Source organism: Trachypithecus francoisi, unplaced genomic scaffold (assembly GCF_009764315.1).
Source record: "Trachypithecus francoisi isolate TF-2019V2 unplaced genomic scaffold, Tfra_2.0 Lachesis_group16, whole genome shotgun sequence".
In the NCBI taxonomy this organism is placed as follows: Eukaryota; Metazoa; Chordata; class Mammalia; order Primates; family Cercopithecidae; genus Trachypithecus; species Trachypithecus francoisi.
The window spans coordinates 63,814,815-63,837,034 of NW_022681461.1; the positions used below are offsets into that span (position 1 = coordinate 63,814,815).

The window sequence follows — 22,220 nt, forward strand, 5'->3', positions numbered from 1 at the left end:
ATCGCAGGGCTAAAACCCCAAGGCTATAATAGGCTTGAAGAACTTGAAATTTCTTCCCCCACAGGCCCAGCAGCCTGCTCAGCACACTCTCCCACAATGCATGCTGGCTGACCCATCAAGGGCACGCCTAGCAGGGAATGAAGGTGAGCCACCTTTAGCCGTGGCTCTCACAGTGCCTGGCACAGAACTGGACGGGGGCAGGTGCTGAGTGGTGACATCTATCAATGGCCTTGTCCAGAATGGAGAGGTGCCTCTGACAAATGCCAGAAAGAGGAAATGGAAAATCACAGTCCACAAATGTTTTCCCTGAGTCACATGCCCAGCCCCCCTGGGAAGAGGGGGGAAAGCATGGCCTAGCTGGGAATGGGAAGTGTGTTCCCAGAGTTCAAGGCCCTATAGTTGCTCTCCACCCCAAGCCCAAGGGTGTGGAAAGCTGCGCATTTGTGGCCCATCTTGAGGTGCCCATTTGGCCCAGGTAAGCACCTTGTATAGCCCATGGGCTAAGGCCCTGGGTGCCCACTCTCCTGGCTTTGCCCATTCCCCCCGCCTTTTCTTGTCCTTGGGAAGCAGCAAACACTTCCCTGGCCCTCCTGTGTGCCCAGTCCTGAGCTGGTGGGCTCACCTTCCCCCAGGGTGCCCCAGCATTTGGAGGAAATGTTTCAGGCACAGGCACAACCCTATCCTGATGGGATCAGGGCTGCGACAGAGTGTACCCAGGTGTGTGGCCTTGCAGCAGGAAAGGCAGGAGTGTATGCAGGTCAAGGTGCAGGTGAGTGAGAGGCACACGTAACAAGGAGTGAGATACGGCCAGGGAGGGAGTGGTGTCAGAAGAGGCTGCGGATGGAGGCTTGGGTGGGTGGGGGCTGTAAGCCCTGAGCTGGAGGGGAACACAGGTTAAACCTGGGCAGCTCCTCTGGGGTGAAAATGAACCCATTGCTTGGACTGACAGCAAGGCCCTCCCGGACAGTCCCATGTGCCACCACAGGAGGAGGCTGTACTCGGCACCAGACTGGCTGGCCACCACACACATATACCACAGGTGCAAGCCGGTGGCCGTGAAGTCGGCCTTACCGCAAGTTTCTCCGGGACTGAATCTGGCCCTGCTGAGGGGCCTGTCTGAGCAGCCCACCACTGCATGCCCTGCTGCTTTCCAGGGATGGCAGAGCCTGCAGACCCCGCTGTACTTCAGTCTAGTCCTTTCTCTTTATTCTCTAGTCCTAGCAAGAGGCCTGCCTGGTGCTCAGGCCCCCAATGTGCCCCTGCTGGACCCCATCACAAGACTGTGACATGAGCACCTTAGCTCCCAGGGACAGGTGAGGAGCCTCAGATGAAGCCATCCACCCACCCCAACTGGGTGCCCGCACAGGGCCTGTCAGTCTCACTCCCGCTGCAGCCCAAGCACCCACAACAGCCACCAGCACATGAAGGGTGCTCTCTTATCACCAGAAACGGTGGATTGGTGTGTCCAGGTTCTTTCCACCACAAAGCCACAGCAATGTGCTAAATGCTGCCTCACCTGAGAGCTCAAAAGGCACTAGGCCAGGGGACTGGCAAGTCAGTACAACTCAGGGGCCAGGCAGCACCGGGCACACTGCAGGTGCCAGACACTGAAGGATAGGGAAGGTGACAGGGTGGGAGGCCTGGGCACTGCACTGACCAGTAGGAGTTGATGATCTTGCAGAAGGCCAGCTCACAGCACATCTTGAGGTTGCCCTGGTGCTCTGGGAGGTCAGCGGCTGAGCACTTGCTGGGATCCACCTCGCAGTTCTCATCTGACTCGTACAGTGCTTTGATGAACTCACCTATGGCCAAGTGGGCAGGGAGTGGGGAGTGAGGACCTGGCCGGCCCTGCCCACCCTCTGCCCTGCTGCTGGCCCACTTCCTACCTAGGGCGTCCTGCAGGTACTTCTGGCCCACTAGCTTGAGGTACTCCTCGATGGCCTTGGTGGCCAGTGTGTTCTCCCGGAAGATGAGGTGCTCGTTGTCCCCGCAGCGGTCCACCTCTGACATCACCAGGTCTGTCAGGAAGTCCTGAGGAGGCAGGAGGTAGGGAAAGCAGGACCTGAGCTGGCCTGGCATGGAGGCTCCTAGGATTCCAGACCTAGCCAGAGAAGCCCTGGCATTTTGAGGCCGCTCCATCACCAAGATGCAGGGGTCCCCGGGAGGAATAGTGTGCCCACCTTTAGGGGCTGCTGGGGAGTGTGGGCAGGGCAGGGGCCCCCAGCCAAGGTAGGAGCCTAGAACTGGTGACAGTAGAGCTGGGTCTACGGATGGAGGCAGCCTGAACAAGTGCATGCCACATGGAGCCACAATCCCCCACTACCAGAGAGAATGGACTCATTTCCATGTATAGCCCTGATCAGGCCTGGCCTGGTGACCACAGCAGGACTCGCCTCTCCCCACAGCATCAGTGCCAAAGAGGACAAGTGAGGCTGCCCTTTCTCATGGTAAAAATGGTCACCAGTGTCCACCTGTGACTCGGGTGGGAGCTCCCACACCGGACACAGATGCCTTCTGTGCAGTCCCACTGCCCGGGGAGGTCATGAGCCACCATGCTCAGGCAGGTGAGAGCAGGAACTGATGTGCAATTGGCTGGAGAGGGAAGGTGGAGGCGCCACTGCCCACCTGGCAATCCGGGGTAGCAGCCCCTGGCCCATCAGGTCCCACACAAAGTGTTGTGGGAAAACCCCAGCACAGAAGCCCGAACCCACACCTTCCCCCCACTCTAGCAACCATGCGGATACTAACTCTCTCCCTCAGGAGTCCCCCACCTCCTTGTACTTACAACCAACCTGTGGCTTGGGGGAGGGGAAGAGGATAAGAAAAACTGTCAGAGTTTCAAGGGAGGGTGACAGTCAGGGCAGGGGGCCACCTAGCACAGAGCCTGCAAGGCACCCAGGAGGGATAGACCCAGGCATCTGTGCTCAAGAAATTCCTCACTCCGACGTGCTCGAGTGGGGTCCTTTAAAACAGAACTGAGATCTAGACACAGGAACTCAGGCTGCACAGCAGAGGCACAGAGAGACAGCAGGTGCCAAGGGGAAGCTGTCAGTGGCTTCCTGGGGATCATGTGGCCTGAGGACCCCTTCCTGACCAACAGGCGACCTCCAGGGTTGCATTCTCTGAATACATTGAAGCAGGGGTCAGAGCTGCATCTCCCCTGGGGCTCCCGCTCAGGACCACAGCCTTCCTGAACTCCTGCAATGAGAGTCGGGCCCCAGTAAGGGGGAAACCAATGCACACACAGCAGGAAAATGACTTGTCCATAGCCACACAGTCACCTGGGGCCAGATTTGGTCCAAGTCCTTTGCTTTCCAGACCCCATTACTCCTCCAGTCGTGGAGAGGGAAGAGGGGCTAGTTCCCAAGTATTCCAGAGCTGGGGGCTCAGGTGCCTGTCACCCCAGTAGCACAAGTTACTTTCCATCTTTCTATCTACTCCTCCGCAACCCCACTGAGGGCCTCTGGGGCTGGCTGAGGCCCTGGCTTCATCTCCCTCCACAGTGAGCACCTGGACGCACCTATCATCTCAGGCTGCTTCAGGGAGGAATCCACTTCCCAGAACAGGCCAGCCCCAGCCCAGCCCTGGGGACCAGGTACTGAAACATCAGACACAACTGCAGAAAAGGCTCCAGCCTCTGCAGCTCTCCTCACTCCCTCTCTGGTGCCCACGGGTCCTTGATTCATTCCATTTCCCAGCATACATCTCCTGTGTTGACCAGCCCATTAAGGATGGGGCAGCCAGAGCTGGCCCAAGGTGCAGCCTAGCCAGTCAAGTCTGAAGGCTGGAGGAGAAGGTGAGGGAGGAGGTAGTCGAGCACTATAGAGGAAAACTGCTCCCCATCGCAGGTCCATGGGGAGGAGGTCCCCGCCCCAGCCCTGCACTTGCAGCACACAGCAAGTCCAAGAGGGAGGGGTGCTGCAGAGGGTTCCCACTGCAGAGGCTGCTGAGGCTTCCAGCCATGGCCTCCCCTTCCAGAGCCTCTAGGAACAGGTGAGAGGGTGAGGGACCTCCACGAGTCTTGTGCCCTGGACTCTGCCCTGGGGTACCTGGGGCATGGCTCCCAACTGTGCCTCCCTGACCTAGGGCTAAGAGCCTAGGACCTTGACACAGGGCGCCCCTCAGCCACCTGTCACTTGGCTCACAACATGCCACTGTCCAGAGGGCAGAGGCCCTAGTCCTTAGCCCAGCACCAGGGTCCATCCACGCTGCAGAGGCCTCAAGTCTAGCCCATTTCCCACCCTCTCTGGGCAGCTTCCTGAATGGCAGGTGGCAAATGTAAAGAAAGAAGGTTGCCTTCAAGGCCCACAGACTATGCTCTACTGCCTTCCTAGGGGCATCCTGGTCCAGGAGCCCATTTGTCCCCAAACCAGGTAGGCGGGGCTGAGGCATGGCTTGCATGGTGGGCTGCTGGGCCCATCTTCGGGAGCGGAAGGTGAAAGGGGTTATGGGGATGGACACTGGGCACCTCTGGCCCTGAACTACGGCTTGCCTGGGTGGGTCTCAGATTCCCACTTCTGTGAGGCTCTGGGGTGGGGCCAGCTAACCCTCAAATGGTACAATTTTGACTGCGTCTACCTGTGTGAGAATCTGTGTGTCTGGATGAGAGTGTGGGGTGAGGTGGAGCTGTGATGGAGACTCATCTGTGCATCCTGCTGGGGAGGTCTGCCGAACTCCATACCCCACAGGGGATGTGTGTTTGGCTCACTGGGGCTGGTGGCGTTGTGGGACCCGTATGCTGGGACAGCCAGCCACCCGTCCTGTTCCCCTGGAGCCTCAGGGGGTCAGTCCTCTGCAGTAGCGGTAGAAGGCACCTCAACCCAAGCCCACTCCCTCACTACCAGCTGCAATCCCATCCGCTGGTTCCACACAGGCCTCAGTGATCAGCTCCAGCCACAGAGCGGGAGTACAAAATGCCCAGCCCACAACAGAACTCCTGGGTTTAGGGAACCTATCTGGTAGTGACTGGTGCCTCCAAGGCCTTTGTTAGGCCTGAAATGTATGGATGTGGGGAAGGGCAGGTAACCCAGCACTGTCGCCCAGCCTGTGTCAGGAGCTGAGGGGCCTGCACGCACCTTCACCTTGCCCGTGCTCTGCAGGATGTGCACCAGGGCAGATGCCATCTCCTCCTTGGTCTTGGCACTGAGGATGGGCTCGAGGGCTGCACACAGCCCCAGGTAGTGGTTGGTGATGTGCTCAGCGAACTCTTTGTACATCTCCATGGGCAGGATGGTGATGGTTTGGTAGCGCGCCTTGATGCGGATCATGGGCCCAGGACCCTTGCCACCCTTGGGGTTGGGCGTCACCACCGGGTACCACTTCTCCACGAACTGCCGCCCGGCCACCGAGGCAGCGGGCAGGCTCACCAGGCCCAGGTAACTGTTGCGCTCCTTCTTCTTCTTCTTGTCGGTCTCCCGGTACAGGTGGACAGTGACTGTGCGCAGGGGCGGCAGGTTGTGGAACTCGAAGTGCTCGCCCCAGAAAACATTGTCCGTCTTGAGCTTGCCCGTGGTGCGGGCGTAGAGCACATCATCCAGGCACAGCTCACACAGGTACTTCTTCTTGGCTGGCAGGTCCTTGGCCTCAATCACCCACAGCTTCAGGATGTGTTCCACACGCCGGCTGTTGTCCTGTATGTGCACGGGAGTCCGGGGTGGTCAGCTGGGGGTGCCACATGTAACCCCCAACTAGCCCAGAGCCTGAGAGAGCCTCAGACCCAGGAGGAGCTCTGAAGGTGGAGGCGGCAGTGGGTGCCTAGACCCTGAGTCAGGATGAGGTGGGGCTGATGGACAAGGGCTGGATCTCTGGTCGACCTCACATAAGCTCACTCACCTTGGGTAAGTGACTTAACTGGAGCCTTGGGTTGCTTGTGTATAAAACAGGACTAAGGTAAACCCCCATCTCATAGAGAGCGAGACTGAGAGAGGCCAGCACAACGCCTGGCACATCACAGGCTATGCCATTATTAACTCTTCCTTAATTTGCTGGTCTGTACTGTAACTTAAGAGATGGCTATGGTGACTAGGACTTGGTCAGGCCCTCAAGTCGGCTAGGGAGACAGATACAGAAGCAGGGATTACAGTGGGGGCTCCCAGAACCTCACGGGGGAGCCCAGGGGCAATGGGAACACAGAGGACACCAGCCTGGGAGAGGGGTCCTCACCTGGAGGAGGGGCAAACACCTAAGCTGGAATGGGAAGATGAGCAGAAGTCGGCCAGGGGCTGGGAAGTAGGGACAAGGGATCCCAGCAGAAGGACCCCAGGGTCCAGCACTCATTTCCCCAGCCCAGACTCAATGTGTAGTTTAGAAAACAGAGGCACACAGCACCTGTCTCAACCTGGCAAACTCAAACATCTCTTTCAGAGTCCACCAATATTGTCCACTTGGGTCCTGCCTCCATGCAGGCTGACCGCCCCCAATCCCAGCCCACATCACAGAGATCGTCTCTCTTGCTTCCTCATATCTGAGCCTACCTTCAGTCCCCCATGCTTTGGTGAGAGGGGTGCAGGCTTACCTTGTTGGGGTGCACTGCTCGCCGCAGGTTCTCCATCCACTTATCCCGCTCAGCTGCAGAACGGCAGGAAAAGCACTTGCTTCCTGATGACGTCGTCACCTGTGGGGAGCAGGCAAGACAGTGTTACGAGGGAAGGGACCACAGCAAGGGCAAGCAGTGATGGAAGACGACCTTGGAGGCTCAGGGCACTCTGGCCATCAGGTCTGCATCACAGCTACAGGAAGCAGCCAGGACAAGGCTCACATGACCCTTCTACTTCATGTTTTGCAGGTGGTACACTGAGACCCACTGTCCCAGGGCAAGTCAGCAGCCATAGAGTGGCCTTGTCCTGCACCAGTGGGCTCCTCACTCGTCCCTCAGTGCCCTCTGTCCAATAGGAAAACATCTTCCTACGTCTAACCTCCTTCTCCCTGAGATGGAAAGAGGGAAGGAACGAAGACCTCGCCCAGGTCAGAGGGCAATGCTTAACCCGAGCGTACTTTCCCTCAAGGTGGAACCACAAGAACCAAGGAGACAACCAAAGGTAGGTACCAGAATCCCCTCAGTCCTCAGCTGACAACTCTGAGGGTTCTCTTCCATCAAGCAACAGTGACAACAATGGTAATATAAGTCTGGTATTTTTTATGCCAGACCAGAGATGTGCCAGGCCCTAGGGTCCCCGGTCCCTGACCCTTCTCCTCCCCTCCCTGTCTGACTCTCACTCCTCCTCTGGTCCAGCTTAGACATCTACTCCAGGTAAGGGAGCCAGTAAGGGCAATTCCTGCTATGTGTTCCCACTGCCCCCAGCAGCAGACCCAGGGCTCCGCAGGGGAAGCACGCTCTTCACTCGGCATTTGAGGGCCTGCACCTTCCACAGCAACCCCTGCTGTGAACCAGCACACAGGGCCATCTTCACCCTATCCATGGCAAGGATGTCAGAGCCCAGATCAAGCCCGGCTTGGTCAGGAGTCCTGAACCAGAAACGGTCCCTAGTGGATACAGGGTATGGGGCAGGTGCCAGGCACCACTCTGTTTTTTCCCCCAGGCTGGGGGTGCCAGGAGATTGTCACACTAGTCCCCAAGTGGCTGCTTTTCATTACCAGGCTCATTCCTCTAACAGAGAGCTCTCCTAGTTATGCATGATTATTGGGGGTAGGAATCTTCCCAGAAACTGGTAGGAAGCAATATTAGTAACTGGAGAAGCAATTAGGAACTCCCAGGAACACCTGCAACAATAGTAACCCTGCTCCCGGCTTGGTCTCAGTCTTGCTGTGTGACCTCTGATGTCTTCGTGCCTCCTCTGGGCCTCAGATCCCCCATTTCCTATGAGGGACTAGACAGGTCATCCCCAGGTGGGTCACTGGCTCTCTGCATTCAAACCTCAGGTCGCAGAATGCCAGGAAAGGAAAGATTTGGGCTCTCATTGTTCACAAGCGGGAAACAGGCCCGGACAAGAGGAGACTCTGCTATCCACACTGCATTTGGGATGTGAGCAGGCTCTAAGACATGGGCTCTGGTGCTTAAGAAATTCAGGCTTTTCCCCTACTCCCTGTCACCCACTGGGGGCCCCAGCAGCTTCATGCTAGCATGGAGAACAGGTGCTGGCCCATTTCCAGAGGGCCCAGAGAGTAGGAAGGACAGCCCCTGCCCCAGCTCCACCTGGTGTCTTAGGAGCTGAAAGCTATCGGTAAATACGAGCCACTGTCCCCAAGACCCTGGCCCCTGCTGAGGCCACAGCAGACTGGACTCCAGGAGGATGTGGAGGAGACCAGACAGGCCAGGAGAGGATGGGGTGTCCAACCCAAGCCCTGCGATGGGACCCACCTCGAAGCAGTAGTCCTGGCCAAGGATGCTGCTGTGCACGGGTTTGATGACCACCTCTTCCTCCATGCTGAGGTCCAGCGCCTCCACTGCACTGCTGGGGCTGAGCAGGGACTCGTGGGAGCGAGACTCCTTCAGCCTTGGCATCAGATGGGACCTGGGGTGGCAGTAGGTGTGTCAGGCTGGGCCCCCGCAGCCCAGGTCAAGCTGGTTGCCACGTCCCACCCATCTGCCCCGGCCCTGTCCCTTCCAGCAGGCAGCCACTCCTCTCCACTCTTTCTCCTTTCTGTCTTAAGACATATTTGGGGGCAGAGCTGTCACAGAGACCGGTGGGAACCTCCTCCCCACTGCAGGAGTCTGGCTGGGGGCTCAGCCTCTCAGAGAGCTAGAAGGTGAGATCAGGGGGTCACTCCAGGGTTAATATTAGCAAGTGAGCCTGCGGGGTAAGGGCCAGCTTGGCTCCTGCGCAGTCTCAGAGACCCAAGGAAAGCCCACCTGACCCAGGCAGCTGTTTGCAGTTCTGGGCCCTTTCCCATCTCCCCTCTTTTGCACTGGTCCCTGTCCAAGACTGAGCAGTCACTCTGTCCCAACATTTATCCAGTATACCACTGCCAACAGCCCTTCCTCATACACTGTCCCATACGACCAGCCCCACACAAGCGAGAGCCACAGGGACCCTGCTGCTCCCATATTACAGATGAGGACAACAAGGCGAGGCGAGGCAAGGCGAGTCTTGAAGCAGAAGGGATGCAGTAGTCTCTGCCTAGTACCCGAGACACACACTCCATCGGGGTCCACATACTCAGGGCCCGGGTCAGTAGCTCCGACACAGGCACAAAGAGCACAAGGCTGATGCCACCTGGCACCCAAATGCAGACCAGAACTGGGCCCACTGCTCCCCTGCTGTGTGGCCCTGGGGAAATCGTTCCCCTCTGAGCCTGTTTCCTCAGTGCATCACATGGAAAGCACCACAGGCGATACCTGCTCCAGGGCTAGGTAAAATCTCTCCAAAGTCAGCAGCACAGAGCAGTGTCCTCCTACAGCCCCCAGTCCCCATGGTGGGGTAGAGAAGCGGGAGGATAGGCTGGGCCTGCTAAGACCACCTTCGGTGCAGAAGCTGAGCCCTGCTTGTGTCCAGGGCTCAAACCCTGGGGTTGGTGAAAAACCTACTCCAGGCTTAGCCCACACGGACCTCCTACCCCCAACGCCCTATGCCCTTTGGCTCCTGGCTCCAATGGTCCAAGTGCTCAGTCCATCATTCTCTCCCTGCCTCGCCAAACCAAGACCCCTACCTTGGGACATGCTGAGACTTGGCCCCTGACCTTGAGGGGCTCGCAGCGTGGCAGAGCCATCAGACACTTCCCTGTAGGGTGCATACCCTGTATACTCATTTCTGTAACTGCCCTGGGTCAGTGGGCTGAGGCCTACTCAGTGGGCACTCGAGAACCCAGAGGTGAGCAGGAAGAGCCCTGCTCAGAGGGACACAGGCTGACAGTGGCCACCCTTCCACCCCAAGCTCCACATCTCCATGACAACGGCCCTCTGAGCATAAGAGCCCTCCCTAACATGGAGTCCCATGCTAGATGCCATAAGGAGTCAGAGTTGAGGGAATCCCAAGCCTTAGATACCCCACAGAGGCCAGCCCATGAGCCCCAGTCAACTGGCTCCCTTTGACTCTCCACGCCCAGCATGAAGCTGGCCTCTGAAAGCAGAGGGAATGGGCAGAGCCAGAGGAAAACTGTGAGACAAGTTCAAGACAGGGGGAATCCTCCCCAACTCCTATGACGACTCCCACCTGGGGCTTCCTGTTGTGGCCTGAGCACGTGGGCAAGCCCAGCATATGCCTCTACTCCTCTGGGGCGCTCTCCCTGCGAGGCCCAGTTCACAAAGGGGCACTGTGGCCTACCCGCCACACCACACCGCCACACCACTGTCTTGGAACAGGCCTCTTCTCCTGATAATCCCTCAAGGCCTTGCTCGAGCAGCCTGGCCTCCCCCCCATCATGGCAATGACCAATGCTGTGGGTGGGCCTGCCCTCCCTGGGCTGAGATTCCACCTGAGCCACCCACCTCCGAGGGCGGACTCCAGGCCTCCCTCCCACATGGGGCTTCATACCTCAGTGGAAGAGATGCTCTGCCTGACAGTAGGGAAGTCACCCTGGCTGGGAACGGCTGGGACCCACAGCCCCACAGGCCTGACGTCTGGAACCCAAAACCCAGCCCACAGTTTGGGATTGGGCTGCTTTCTGGCCCAGCTTGGAAAATCTCTGCCAGGTAATGATGCTGGGAGCTAGGGAGGGTGCGGTAGGGGCCCAGGAAGTACAGAGCGGGGAGCTGGTGAGCTGAAGCCGCCTCCTGCCTGGGGCGCATGGATGAGCTGGCTGTGAAGAGGAAAGGCGAGGCATGCTTCAGCAGGCTGGACCTGCCCAGGGAAATCCAAGGAGACCCTGGTCCTGCAACCCCAGGAGCCCAGCAGGCCCAGGCCAGACCCCAAAACAGCCAGATCCTGGAGTCTGTGGTTGCAGAGCCCTCCTCTTCCTTCCCCACCATCCTGTCCCACAAGCATGCTCTGGCTGACCTGGAAAGGATCCTGGCAGAAGAGGGGGCTGGGGGGAAGCTCAAGGCCCTTAAGACACCTTGGACTGGCCCAGCCTACCTGAGCAGCCCTGACCCTCCCCACTTCCCTGGGGGCTTCTCCACGAGGTGGGATGTAGAGCAGAGGCTGCATCCATCCCTGCAGCCCAAGCTCTCTGGGGGGAAGAGGAATAGGGGCAGGGCAGGCCCAGGGAGGCCCAAGTGGTTCCCACAAAGTCTCCCAGGCTACTCCTTCCTGGATAGTACAGCAAGCCGGTGGCAGAGGCGGGGCCAGTGGACCCGTACCTCTCTCACTCACGTTCCTATGCATTTCCTTCCTGACCAGCCTGGAGTCTACAGGCCCTGACACACAGTATCCTCGGTCCCTCCCTCATCTGGGCCCAGAGGGAGCTGGTCTGCTGTGACCCTGCCAGGGTGTGCCCATGGTGGTAGATGATAAGATGAGGGGGCTCAGGAAGGAAAAATGGCCATTTGGTCACTTCCTGAACCCAGCAGGACCAATTCAAGGCCCAAGAACCGCCTCTCTGGGAAGCCAGCCTTGTCCTGTGTCTGCAGCAGTGCCTGGCCACTTCATAGCCCCATCAGCCACCCAAGGCAGGCTTTTCCCCTCCCCTGGCTTCATCCCATGCTGGCACTGTTGGGCCACTTCCTTTTTCACCTCCAGCCTCTGCCCTGCCAGGCTAGGGAAGCAGCGCATCAGAGACAGGCAGAAGATGGGTCGTAAAGACTGCCCAGGCTCCAAGGGGGCAGGGGTAGGCACAGCCTCCCTACCTGGGATACTCAGGTGAAAGGAGGTGAGCAGGCACTGGTCTCTACCTTGCTCCCATTCTACTCCCAGGAAGGGATGCTTGTAGGAACCCACCTCTAGTCAGCACAGGGTGAGCGCCCTGTTGGTCACCTGCACATCCCTTTTTTCATATTTCAACTGCACACAGCTCTGCCAGGAGTATTCATCTACCCATTTTACAGAAAGGTATGACAGGGTCAGAGAGGAGCAGTTACTTGAGCCGTGCAAGGCCCCCTGCTGGGATGGGAACCAGGTCAGTCCAGGAGTCATGCCCACAGCTACCCTATGTGGTGTGGTATCTGGGGGCTGATGCCCCTGTATTCAGGGCTTCTGCCGTCCCCCAGCCCTGGGTCCAGTCCCTCTCTGCTGCCCAAGGCTGGGGGTGGAAGAGAAGGTGGCCCAATTGCATGGCCCACGGTATCCTCCCGACCTTGTGCCCAGCTCAGTCTCATGATGTCTTTCCCCTCTGACCTCCTGTGGTCTCTGGAGGCTAGAGCTTTGGTCCCCTAGGTGAGGTGGCACCAAGGAGGGCAAAAGGCCTTCACATGGGGATTCTACCCCTGCAAACCACTTCCATGGCCCAGGTCTGAGCTACTTCTTACAACAACTCTGCCAGAATGTTGCATGTCTACTACATACAGAAGCAGGTCTCAAACCAGGGCGTGGGCTGCACACTGCCTGCCTCTCACCAGGGCAGAGCTGGCATCCCCAGACCAGGCTTACTCTGGGCCATGCGTCACATGAACCACCGCACAAGTCACCTCACAGAATCTCCACGAGCCCAAGAGGCAGATGTTGACCTCACCCCGCTTTACAGGGGAGAAACTGAGGCCTGCCACAGAGGGCAAGAGATGTACCCAGCATCCCATCTTTGTTCTAGTGTTGCTGCCACACCCAAACCTTTTGGGTCCATTTCCTCATCTGAAAAAGAAGGAAGGAGGCTTGCTTCACCCAGAAAACACTGGCAGCCAGCACACACTGAAAGTGCTGTGAAGACAACGCCTTCAGGGGGAGGTATTTCCCAGTCCTTTGAGTTGTGGGGGTGAAGGGATCCCCTCTTGAGACCACACGGGATTCAATGCCAGCCCCAGAACTTGGCACTCCGAGCCACTGGCTGGCATCTACCTGCCTGCCCCACCTGACCAGGCCCACTCTCGCAACGGCCCAGGAAGCGGGAGTTTCAGGCAGGGCCCCAGGCATATGCTGTCCTTCCCCTTTTCTATCCAACCTTCAACACCTAGCTTCAGTGCCCCTTCTTCCCTGAAGCCTTCCTGGACTCCCTGGGCAGACAGCCATATCCAGGCTGTGCTGGGAAAGTCAGAACTGTCTCCTTGTCAGGCAGGGGGTTCCTGGTGGGTAGGGTTGGGTCTGGCTTGCTCCAAGGTCCAGAGCCTTAGAGTTCCTGGACCAATACCCCAATACACCAGCAGCCAAGGTCAGCTAAGCTCAGAGGGAACGGGAGGTCAGGGGGAAAAGGACAGTCCTCCCTCAGCCTGCAAACCCTGGTGACGTGGTTGTTCCCTTGGAGGAGGGACAAAGAAGGCCTGAGGGTGGGTTGTCAGGGCAGCTGCCTGTTCAAGGCCAAGTCCCAAGAGCAGCATTCCAATGTTCATTCCAGAGTCTCCAGGAAATGCCCCTGCCCTCGCTCTGTCCAATTATGGGCCGCTTCCCCCATCTCTCTCAAGGTTAGGAGGCTCATCCTACCCTCTGTGGCTACACCCTGCCCCCTACGGCTCCAGCCCTGAGACCCTTCTAAACATGGCAGATCACTAGCCCCATGACAGCGCTCCAGGGACCAGAAGCCCTTTACCTGTCCTCCATGGCGTGGAATCCTTACTGCTCCCAGGAAGGAGGTGGCACCATGACACCCAGGTCACACACGGGACAGCCAAGGCCACGGCTAGGGTGACCTGCCCTGGACTCCACTGCTACAGAGGAGCTTGGCCAGGGCATGGGAGGGCAGAGGGGAATGGGAGTTCCACTGGCTTTCTCCTGTCTAGACCACAGCAGCACCCACCACCGGACAAGCCACTCCACCTGGCAGGGCCTCACGCCTGTCCCTCCTCTCTCGCCTCATGGCCTGTAAGATAATCAAGTCCCAGATGCCTCAAGCTGGTGTCCCAGCCCTCCTGAAAGGCCCCTTGCACTACACCCTGGCCAAGTGACCTGGACTCTCCCCACCAGCTACTTCCTGACAAAGCTGCATACCCTTACCCTCCAGGCATCCATGTCCAAGCAGTCTCCTGAGCCTGTCCATTCTGCCTCTCCGTCCACTTCTTTGCCAAACAAAGTCCTTCCTCAGTTTTCAAGGGACAGCCCAATGTCACCACCACAAAGTGGTCTCTGGTCTCTCCAGACAGACAGCTCATACTATGCTACCTAAGCCCGCTCAGGGCCACAATCTCCCACCTGTCCCACTTAATTCTCGTTGACAATCCTGTCAGGACTAAAAAGGTGCACCTAGAAAGTTGAGGCGACCTGCCCAAGATCACATGCATAGCAAGTGGCTGAGTCAAAAGCGAACCCAGTTCAGCGGAGTCCAAGACCAACTGCACCAGCCTTGGCTCGGCCTTTCCATCGTCCAGGGGTGGCCCACAGCAGCTGGGCAGCGGGGAAGGTCCACGGCAGCCGGGCGGGGGGGACAGGCCCACGGCAGCCGGGCGGGGGGGACAGGCCCACGGCAGCCGGGCGGGGGGGAAACGTCCACGGCAGCCGGGCGGGGGGAAAGGTCCACAGCAGCTAACCCACTAGCTGTGACCCACTCACTCCAGGTCGGGAAGGAAGGATACAGGGGGATACAGGGATGGGGCAGCCCCTGCCCAGGGCCCAGGAAACGTGGGCACAAGGCACGGGGAGCTGCAGTGGGAGACAGCGCCAGGGCCCAACAGCAGTTCATTGTGAGGGCTGGCGGCAGAACAACAGCGACACTGTCTTGGCTCCTGGGGCCTAGGCTTATCTGATAGCCTTCCAGCCAACCCACAAGCTGTTTTTCAACTCTGATCCTTTTTCTCTTAAAAGGTCGGTGACACAGAAGCTCAGCAAACTCATTCCAAGGAGGAAAAGGACCCCAAACCAAAACTTAACAGTAATTACAAATCCCTACTTGGCACAGCAAGGGTGTTCCCAGCTATTGGGTGGGGGGAATTGAGAGTGGGATTGTTTGGCCGGAAAAGTAAGGGGCTCAGGATCACCCTCCAAATCTCAAAAGCTCAGAGGGAGCTGCCCTGTGTGGCCCCAAAGGGCAAGACTGGGACCAGGAGAGGCCACTTCCAGCTCTGTCACAACTGTCCTTGAATGGGCCAGGCTCGTCTGGTTTTAGAGAGAGTGGGATCCCTGTCTCTGAAAGTGTGCAAGCAGGAGCTGGGAGGCCCCTTTAAGACATGTTGCATGGTTAGGGCTGCCAGGGTAATGGGCTAGGCAGTACACACAGGCAGGCAGTGAAGTGGGCCGTGGGATTAAACATACACACACACACACACACACACACACACACACACGTACACAAGTGAATGCTACAAAAATGCACCTGTAGCTGCAAGCAGGCAGGAGGACAGAGGGCCTAGTGTCAAGGGTGCCTGGCTGTAGAGCAAACCTAGTCTCTATTCCTTATGAAACATACAACCTTGGACACTTTAAGTCATTTGACTCTCTAGGACTCAGTTTCCCCATCCATAGTGAGGATAATGACACGCCTTCCTCACGGGTTGCTCTAAGGATCAAACGAGACCATGCAGGTGAGAGGCACAGGAGGGCAGGGGTGTCAGTGACTCCCATCCATTGCCCGTAACTGTTCATGCCTCCTTGGTCTGTTCCATTCGCCCACCTCATTGCCAGCCACAATGTCAGGAGCTGGAGACACAGCCATGAACAACACTGGTGAACAACGCACATGCTGCTATCAAGGCTGACACTTCTGGGTCATACTTTTGACAATTTGGAGTGACAAGATATGGACTTCCCAGGCTGTTTCCTGTTCCCATCCCCTGACGACTCAAATTCTTTACATTCTCCATGCCTCAGTTTTCCCCATCTGCAAAATGGGGATCAATCATATCTGCCCAAATGCTCTGGGATGCCTCAAATTTCTTTAAAAGCCCTTACTTTCCTGAGGCGAAATGAAAGGAGAAGAAAGTGTGCCTAGCAGTGGGCAGTAGACCCCCATGAGGGGGCCCTTTTGGCCCCTCTGCCTGTGACTCCCAAGCACAGCCATCCCCAGCCCCAGTCTCCAGCCCACCAGCCTGTGTGGTCCCAAGCCACTGTCCACTACCCCAACCAGGTCTGGAAGGAAGAGAAATCCCAGACAAGGTTTGTCTCCACAGAGTTGGTGCCCAACTGAAGGCTGGCAGGACCTGATGGTTCTGCAGTCAGGACTTCAACAGACTCTCTAGGCCCGATCAGGTCAGAACATGCCAATTATACTTCTGCCTGTCATAGCCAGGCAGGTCCAGGGGCTGTGCTAGAAATCTCTGCCCACGCTGGAAGGAGAAAGAGTCTGGACATGGTCAGAATGAATGCACTGACCTGCTGGGAATCAAGCGGCAGGACATAAACAGGGCAGCACCCTGCCTGGCATGTCCAGCAGAGCTCTCTCCCCAAGCCCAGGTTTGCCCCGCTGGTCTGGGAACCAGCTGCTCAGAAGGCCAGTGCTCACTCCTGACCCAGCTAGGATCCCAGGGGAGAGGAGAGGAATGTAGCCGCCTGGTGGCTCCCAGGCCCCTGGGGAGACACAGCCTGTCCTAAAAAGGCAGAGAGGTTGGCTGCCCTGCCTGGGAAGTCTTCCAGGGATGACAGGGACCAGAGGCGTGGTCCCTCTCAGCCCAGGGTTCCCTCAGGCCAAGGTAAGGGGCAGGTCCTAGCAGTCACCAAGACCTAGCTGTGACGCCCCCATACACACAGAGAGACCTGGGCTGGGAGACAGGGAGGCACCTGGCCTTCTGCCCTCACCCCTGGGAGCCTGTGCTTCCTCCCACATCACAGGGCTGAGCTGGCAGAGGAGGGTCCACACTCGGCAACCGAAACAGGAGGACGGGGCAGCTCATTGCTTGCTGTGAGGCCTAGTGTCCTGTGGTGCCCAATACAGGCTGACTGAATGAATGACACTGTGGCAGCCTGGACCTAACAGGCACTTACTAAGCACCTACTATGTGCCAGCTGCAGGTATTCTTACCAAAGTACACACATCATCTCATGGCCTTCTCCCAACAACTCTGCACAAAAGGCAGCACTGACCCAGAAGAAAGGGAGAACAGGTATTCAAGCTCAGGTCCCATGAGCCCTGGCTCATGGGGCAACTTTTCCTGTACCCAGACAGTTAATCCAAAAGGTTCACTGGAAGCTTTAGGACGTTCTCTAAAGAGGAAACTGAGACTTGGAGAGAGGGAGTGGCTTGGCTAGGTCACATGGTCCAGAAGTGACAGCTGGGGTTCTAACGGCCTGGTCAGGAGTGCGGGACACTCCTGGCACCGACCGCACAGTGGGTCAGGCCTGGAGGCCAGGCCTCCAATCAGCCCAGCACCCCAGCAAGCGCCTGTTCCTCTCCCTGCAGGAGTCTTTGGTCTCTATCCCAGCTGTATCTAAGGTCTATCACAGACCCTAAACGAGTTTCCTCCCCTTTCTAGGTGCCATTTCCTCACATGCTGACCTACTTCAGAGAAAGCCACAAAAACCCTATGTCAACTCCCTAGAACATAAGGGACCATAAAGTATCACAACTGCTACCAACACTGCCACCATCACCTGTAGTAACATAATAGTAACATCTCACTGCTGCCTGGGGTGACTTGGGCCAAAGTTTAGGAGACCAGGGATTCCAGAGGGCGCTGGTACTGGCTCCAGAACGAGAGGCAGCCTTCAGCATTCTCTCCCCGTATAAACTGTGCAGTCCTAAAAAACATTCAGGAACACATTTACCTTTCCACGTCTTATTTCTTTTTTTATTGTTTGGCGGGGCGGCGGGGCGGCACAGAGAGAGAAGAAACAAAAAACTTTCTATCTAATCCCCCAAGTCATCCTGCAGCCTGAATAATTTCGGGTTTTAATCAATAGCTGTCAGACTTGTCAAATTACTTTGGGGACTGCAAAGCAGTTTTTAAACATTCATAAACCTCAGTAGAACAGCGAAGTGCCCTGAAGTTTAAAAGAAGAGCATCCAAGGAACACTCATTGACGAGGGTGAGTGGTGGGCAAATTGAAAGTGAGCTGCGGGCTAGCTGCCCCTGCCCCTCTTGCTTCTGAGCAGGGACAACCCTCCAGCCCTCCTTGGCCTATAGGAAAAACTACCAGGCTTGGCCTGGCCGCTCAGAAAGTTTAGGGAGGGTAATGGTCCCCCTACCCCCAGCATCAGGAAAAGAGCTCAACTCCCCTGCACAGCACCTGGGGCTCCAACCCCAGGCACAACTGCAGCAATCCTGAAGCTCCCAAGCTCTAGAGCCCACCACAAAAGTGCTAGCCCGCTGCCCTCCCCCAGTCTCTCCACTGAGGACCACTCCTGAGAATGTTTCAAGGCCCTGACCCTGGCGTTCCCTCTCCTTGAGCTCAGTCTGTGTCTGGCTCCTCCTCACATGTGCACACACCCATGCATCACAGCCTGAGTAGGACTGGTTTCTAACTGGTGCCTGCACCCCACCTGGGACCATAAATACTTCCAACAGCCACTCAGGACCCTGGGGATGCAAGACCCAAGTGGAAAATGATCATGAAACAAAAGAATAAATGAGCTGAAAAGTGAGGATTTCCATTCTCCAGGAGGTGCTTCCCCTCTGGCTTATCTAATTCCTCCCAGCTCTCCACATCCAGGAAGTCCTCCTTAGCTCATGCTGGGCCCCTACAGAATGCGGGGGCAGAGGCAGCATCTTCTTCCATCTCATTTCCTCCACCCAAGACCTGGGCGCCATGCCACGTTACTTCCTGGGACCATGTGGGTCATTCATGTTGGGGTGATCTAGGGATGGCCTCCATCCCTCATCCTTGAGGGCCAGGTTTCCTGCCTCAACCAAGGACCAGCCATTTGTCCACAGAGCCCCAGCTCCTGGCATTATGCTGGCTGAAGGTGGTAAGTAGGCATGGTTCCTTAAAAACACACACACAAGACTCTGTGACTTTGGTCAAATTAATTAACCTGTGTGCCTCAGTTTTCTCATCTGGAACACAGGGACACCACCACCTTTGGCTGTAGGGCTCACCTGACCTGCAGCGAGCTTTCCATACACAGCCCCAGTAATCAGCCCTGGCTGCCCCCATGGCCATCCAGGCTGGGCTGAGACTGCCTTCCAGGGGCATTCTGTCCCTTCCTGCACGCCCTTCCTGCCAGCACTTCTCTGGATGCTCCTGGCTTCTTCCCGGGCCCAGGACATTTCCAAGATCTGTCTTTCATTCTGCCCAGCAGATCCTTCCTGACTCTCCCCACAGCTGAGCTCTCAAAAAGCCTCTCTGCCAACTGACCCCAGACCACCTCACCTGCTCTACCCCCTCACTTCGAGAGCAAGCTCCAGAGTACAGGCAGTTTTAAACAGGAATCTGAAAGACCCCCATTTAAGAAGAGATGGACAAATCTATGAACAAATGTTGGCACTCTAGACTCCAGCCCCAGTGGTCACTCCAGCTCAGCTATTTCTTCAATTTCAGCCACCACTTGGGACAGAGGCTCCCTCCTTCTTAGCAGCCTGAGCTCAGAGAGACACAAGAGGTGAAGTTGTGAAAGGAAGCAGCACTGGGCCAAAGGACTGTGCACCTCGGATGGGCCTCTCCTGCACCTTAGCTTCCTCCCATGTCAAATGGGTTGCCCTTGCCTCCTGGCAGAGTTTGGGAAGATACATCATGCTAAGGCACCCCACCCCATCCCAATCCTCGGCAGAGTTGATCCAGCCACCAGCACAGCCACTGAACGCCTCAACTACATCAGCAGGAGCATATGGGGCTATGGGCCTAGGGATGTCAGCTGCTCATTCCTCCCAAAGCCTGAGGTCTAGAAGTCTGCGTGGGGCACCAGAGCAGCTGCTTCTCAGACTGTAACTAGCAGGAGATAGCCAGGAGTGTTCAGCAGCAGCAAGACAGCAGGAAAGTGGCTGTCAGTAAGCCACAGGGTTCCACGCCACTGGCACGGGCAGAAACTCAGAGAAACCATGTCAAAGAAAACCAGGAGTGTGGCTGTCGAGTTCCTCCTGCTGCTAGTGACCATGCACCAAAGCCACCGGTGGGTCTCAAGTATCTGCTCAACCACCACACCACAGTGAGCCCACAAACCTGGGAAGGGCACAAAGGGCACTGGTCTGCACCTCTGACCCTCACACAGCTAACTGCAGCAAAGAGTGAGGCTCTGACACCTCCAGGGGCTTCCCAAGACCAGTGTGTCAGACTTCACGTTCTGCCCCTTTCCCCCACATTCCACACTGGCTGACTCCAGGCTAAGCTAGCCCTGTCATTTGCCACCTGACCCACAGGATTCCAACCAATAAAGCAACATATTTAAAATCTAGCTTTCCAAGGTACGTTTCCAGGTCCCAACCCAGCCATGCCAGCCCTGCTTGGCCCTATCTGGCTCATCATGCTAAACTGCATGCCTCTGCTCAAGGGGTTGCACTCCAGCAGCCTATGCCCAGCTCAAAGGCCACCACCTCCACGAAGCCTCCCCCAGAACTGACAACTCCCTCCAGGGTTTGCGCCTATGCACACACCCTCTGCTCTGAAGCAGAGGCTCAGAGAGGTCAAGCAGCTTGCCTAAGGTCATGATTCACAGGCACAAGGGAGGAGCAGGACACCTGGCACTTGGGCTCTAACTCCAAATTCTCTTCACTGCCCATCAATGCCTCAGGTTTTCACCAAACCTACAAAAATCCTATGACCAAATGCACCAACTTTTAAGGAACTACAAGAACCCTGGGTCACCAGAAATGTACTGAGCCCTGCCTTTGTCACCTCCTGGGTGGCTGTCTGTAAAACAGTGAGGACACCTACTGGCAGGCAGTCTCACATGCCCCCAGCTGTGGTAATAAAGGTGGTTCAGACCAACCTGCACTGAGACTTGGCTGTAACAAGCCCAGTCCTTCCCTTGACTTTTCCAGAAATGGGTACTTGCCCAGTAAAGACGCTACCACACCAAAGTGATGTGGCGTCTGACAACTGTTTCAAATATTCAAGCAGAGCCAAAACACACTCCTGGCCCAGACACAGTCTTCCCAGTCTCCCACCCGCCTCCACCCCACCCAGCAGGCCTGGGCCCCATGGACTAGGGAGTGGAAGCAGGAAGGGAGAAGAAAAAAGAAAGTTCTGCTGAGGAGCTGGGGCGGAGATACCATGGCCCCCAAGCCCCAGTGCAGCCCCACCCAGCCAGCCAAGGGTTCGGCCACTCAGAGCAAAGGCCAAGCTCCTCAGCTCAGAAAACTTGTCAGCAGTCCCTGGCATTTCCCGGTTCTCAACGGAGCACACCATAGGGGCCACCGCGCCTGGCGGACGAAGCGACTCACACTGGGCTTCCTCTCATTTTAAAAACTAAAAACAGCAACAGTGCTCCTCTTGGTGTACCGCTTTTTCGCAGGGCCACCCTAACCACTTCTACATTCTGGGCCGGCAGTGGATGTCTGCGTAGAGGGGGAGAGATGGCATCCCAGGGTGCTCCGGAGACCCTCCTGGGACCAGCTCCTGTGACAGTCGCTCACTGAGGGTGTCTGCTGCCACCCAGCTCATTCAGGTCTCCCCAGGCCCTGAGACTGCCTCCCTCCCGGCTTTCCCAGCCTCCCTAGTTCTAAGCTCCACTCAAGCCACTCACCATTCCTCAGCACGGCCACCAGGCTCGGGAAGCTGAGTGGCCGGGTGAGCCTTCCCACTGTCCGCTGCTCCTGGCTGGCCCCGGCCAGCCCAGACCCGCCCTGCTCCCAGACACGCCACTCCAGCCCTGTCCGCTGGGACTAATCATGGCTAGTTCAACAAAGGCTATGTTCCAACTCTCTGTAATGTGCTTTTAAAGGGCCAGTGTCCTACTTGGGCCTGCTGGGGTCTTAAAGGTACAGGTCCCCTTTTCCTGTACAGGAAACAGGAAAGCAGAAAAAAAAAAAAAAATTCCAAAACTCATGATCAGGTTAGAGGCCCTCGGCTTCTGAGGAAGATTTTAGACACAATAAACAATAGAAAAAATTCAAATTCCACGAAGGTCCCAAAGAACTCAAAAACAAAACAAGGAAGCTAAACCTCAAGAATAAGAGATGGGATAGTGGCCCTCTTTGGGCACTATGTGCTGGGCACAGCACTAGGTGCTTTATGGCCCAGTCTCACTTATTCCTCACCACTCCACAGACAGGCATTACCATTGCCCCATCTTTCAGATGAGGAAGCTGAGGGTGCAGGGACTCCCCAGTTCGCCAGGACTTCACGCAAGTCAGTGGCAATGCTGGGCCACACCCCGTGAGGTCCATCATAGCCAGAGTATTCCTCCCACCTGCTCCTTCCACGAGGCCCTGACTGCTCCCTCCCACCTGGACCACAGGCCCCAGCTGCTCCACATCCTCCAGTGTCTCTCCTTCATGAGGAAGA

At 57.0% G+C, this 22,220-nt stretch overlaps 1 protein-coding gene across 15 annotated transcripts in view; it reads right to left on the minus strand.

Moving 5' to 3' along the window:
• Positions 1 to 22,220, minus strand: part of DAB2IP (DAB2 interacting protein) — a 219,482-nt gene that overhangs the window by 19,951 nt on the left and 177,311 nt on the right. For 14 of the 15 annotated variants that reach the window (XM_033237578.1, XM_033237574.1, XM_033237572.1 and 11 more), the window contains 5 exons: positions 8,318 to 8,471; positions 6,515 to 6,613; positions 5,076 to 5,630; positions 1,887 to 2,031; positions 1,658 to 1,802 (listed from right to left, as the gene is read on the minus strand). In XM_033237578.1, coding sequence (XP_033093469.1) covers positions 1,658 to 1,802; positions 1,887 to 2,031; positions 5,076 to 5,630; positions 6,515 to 6,613; positions 8,318 to 8,471 — 1,098 coding nt within the window. Of the gene's footprint in view, positions 1 to 1,657; positions 1,803 to 1,886; positions 2,032 to 5,075; positions 5,631 to 6,514; positions 6,614 to 8,317; positions 8,472 to 21,459; positions 21,722 to 22,220 lie in introns of those variants that run through there. The other variant, XM_033237582.1, reaches the window with a different exon arrangement.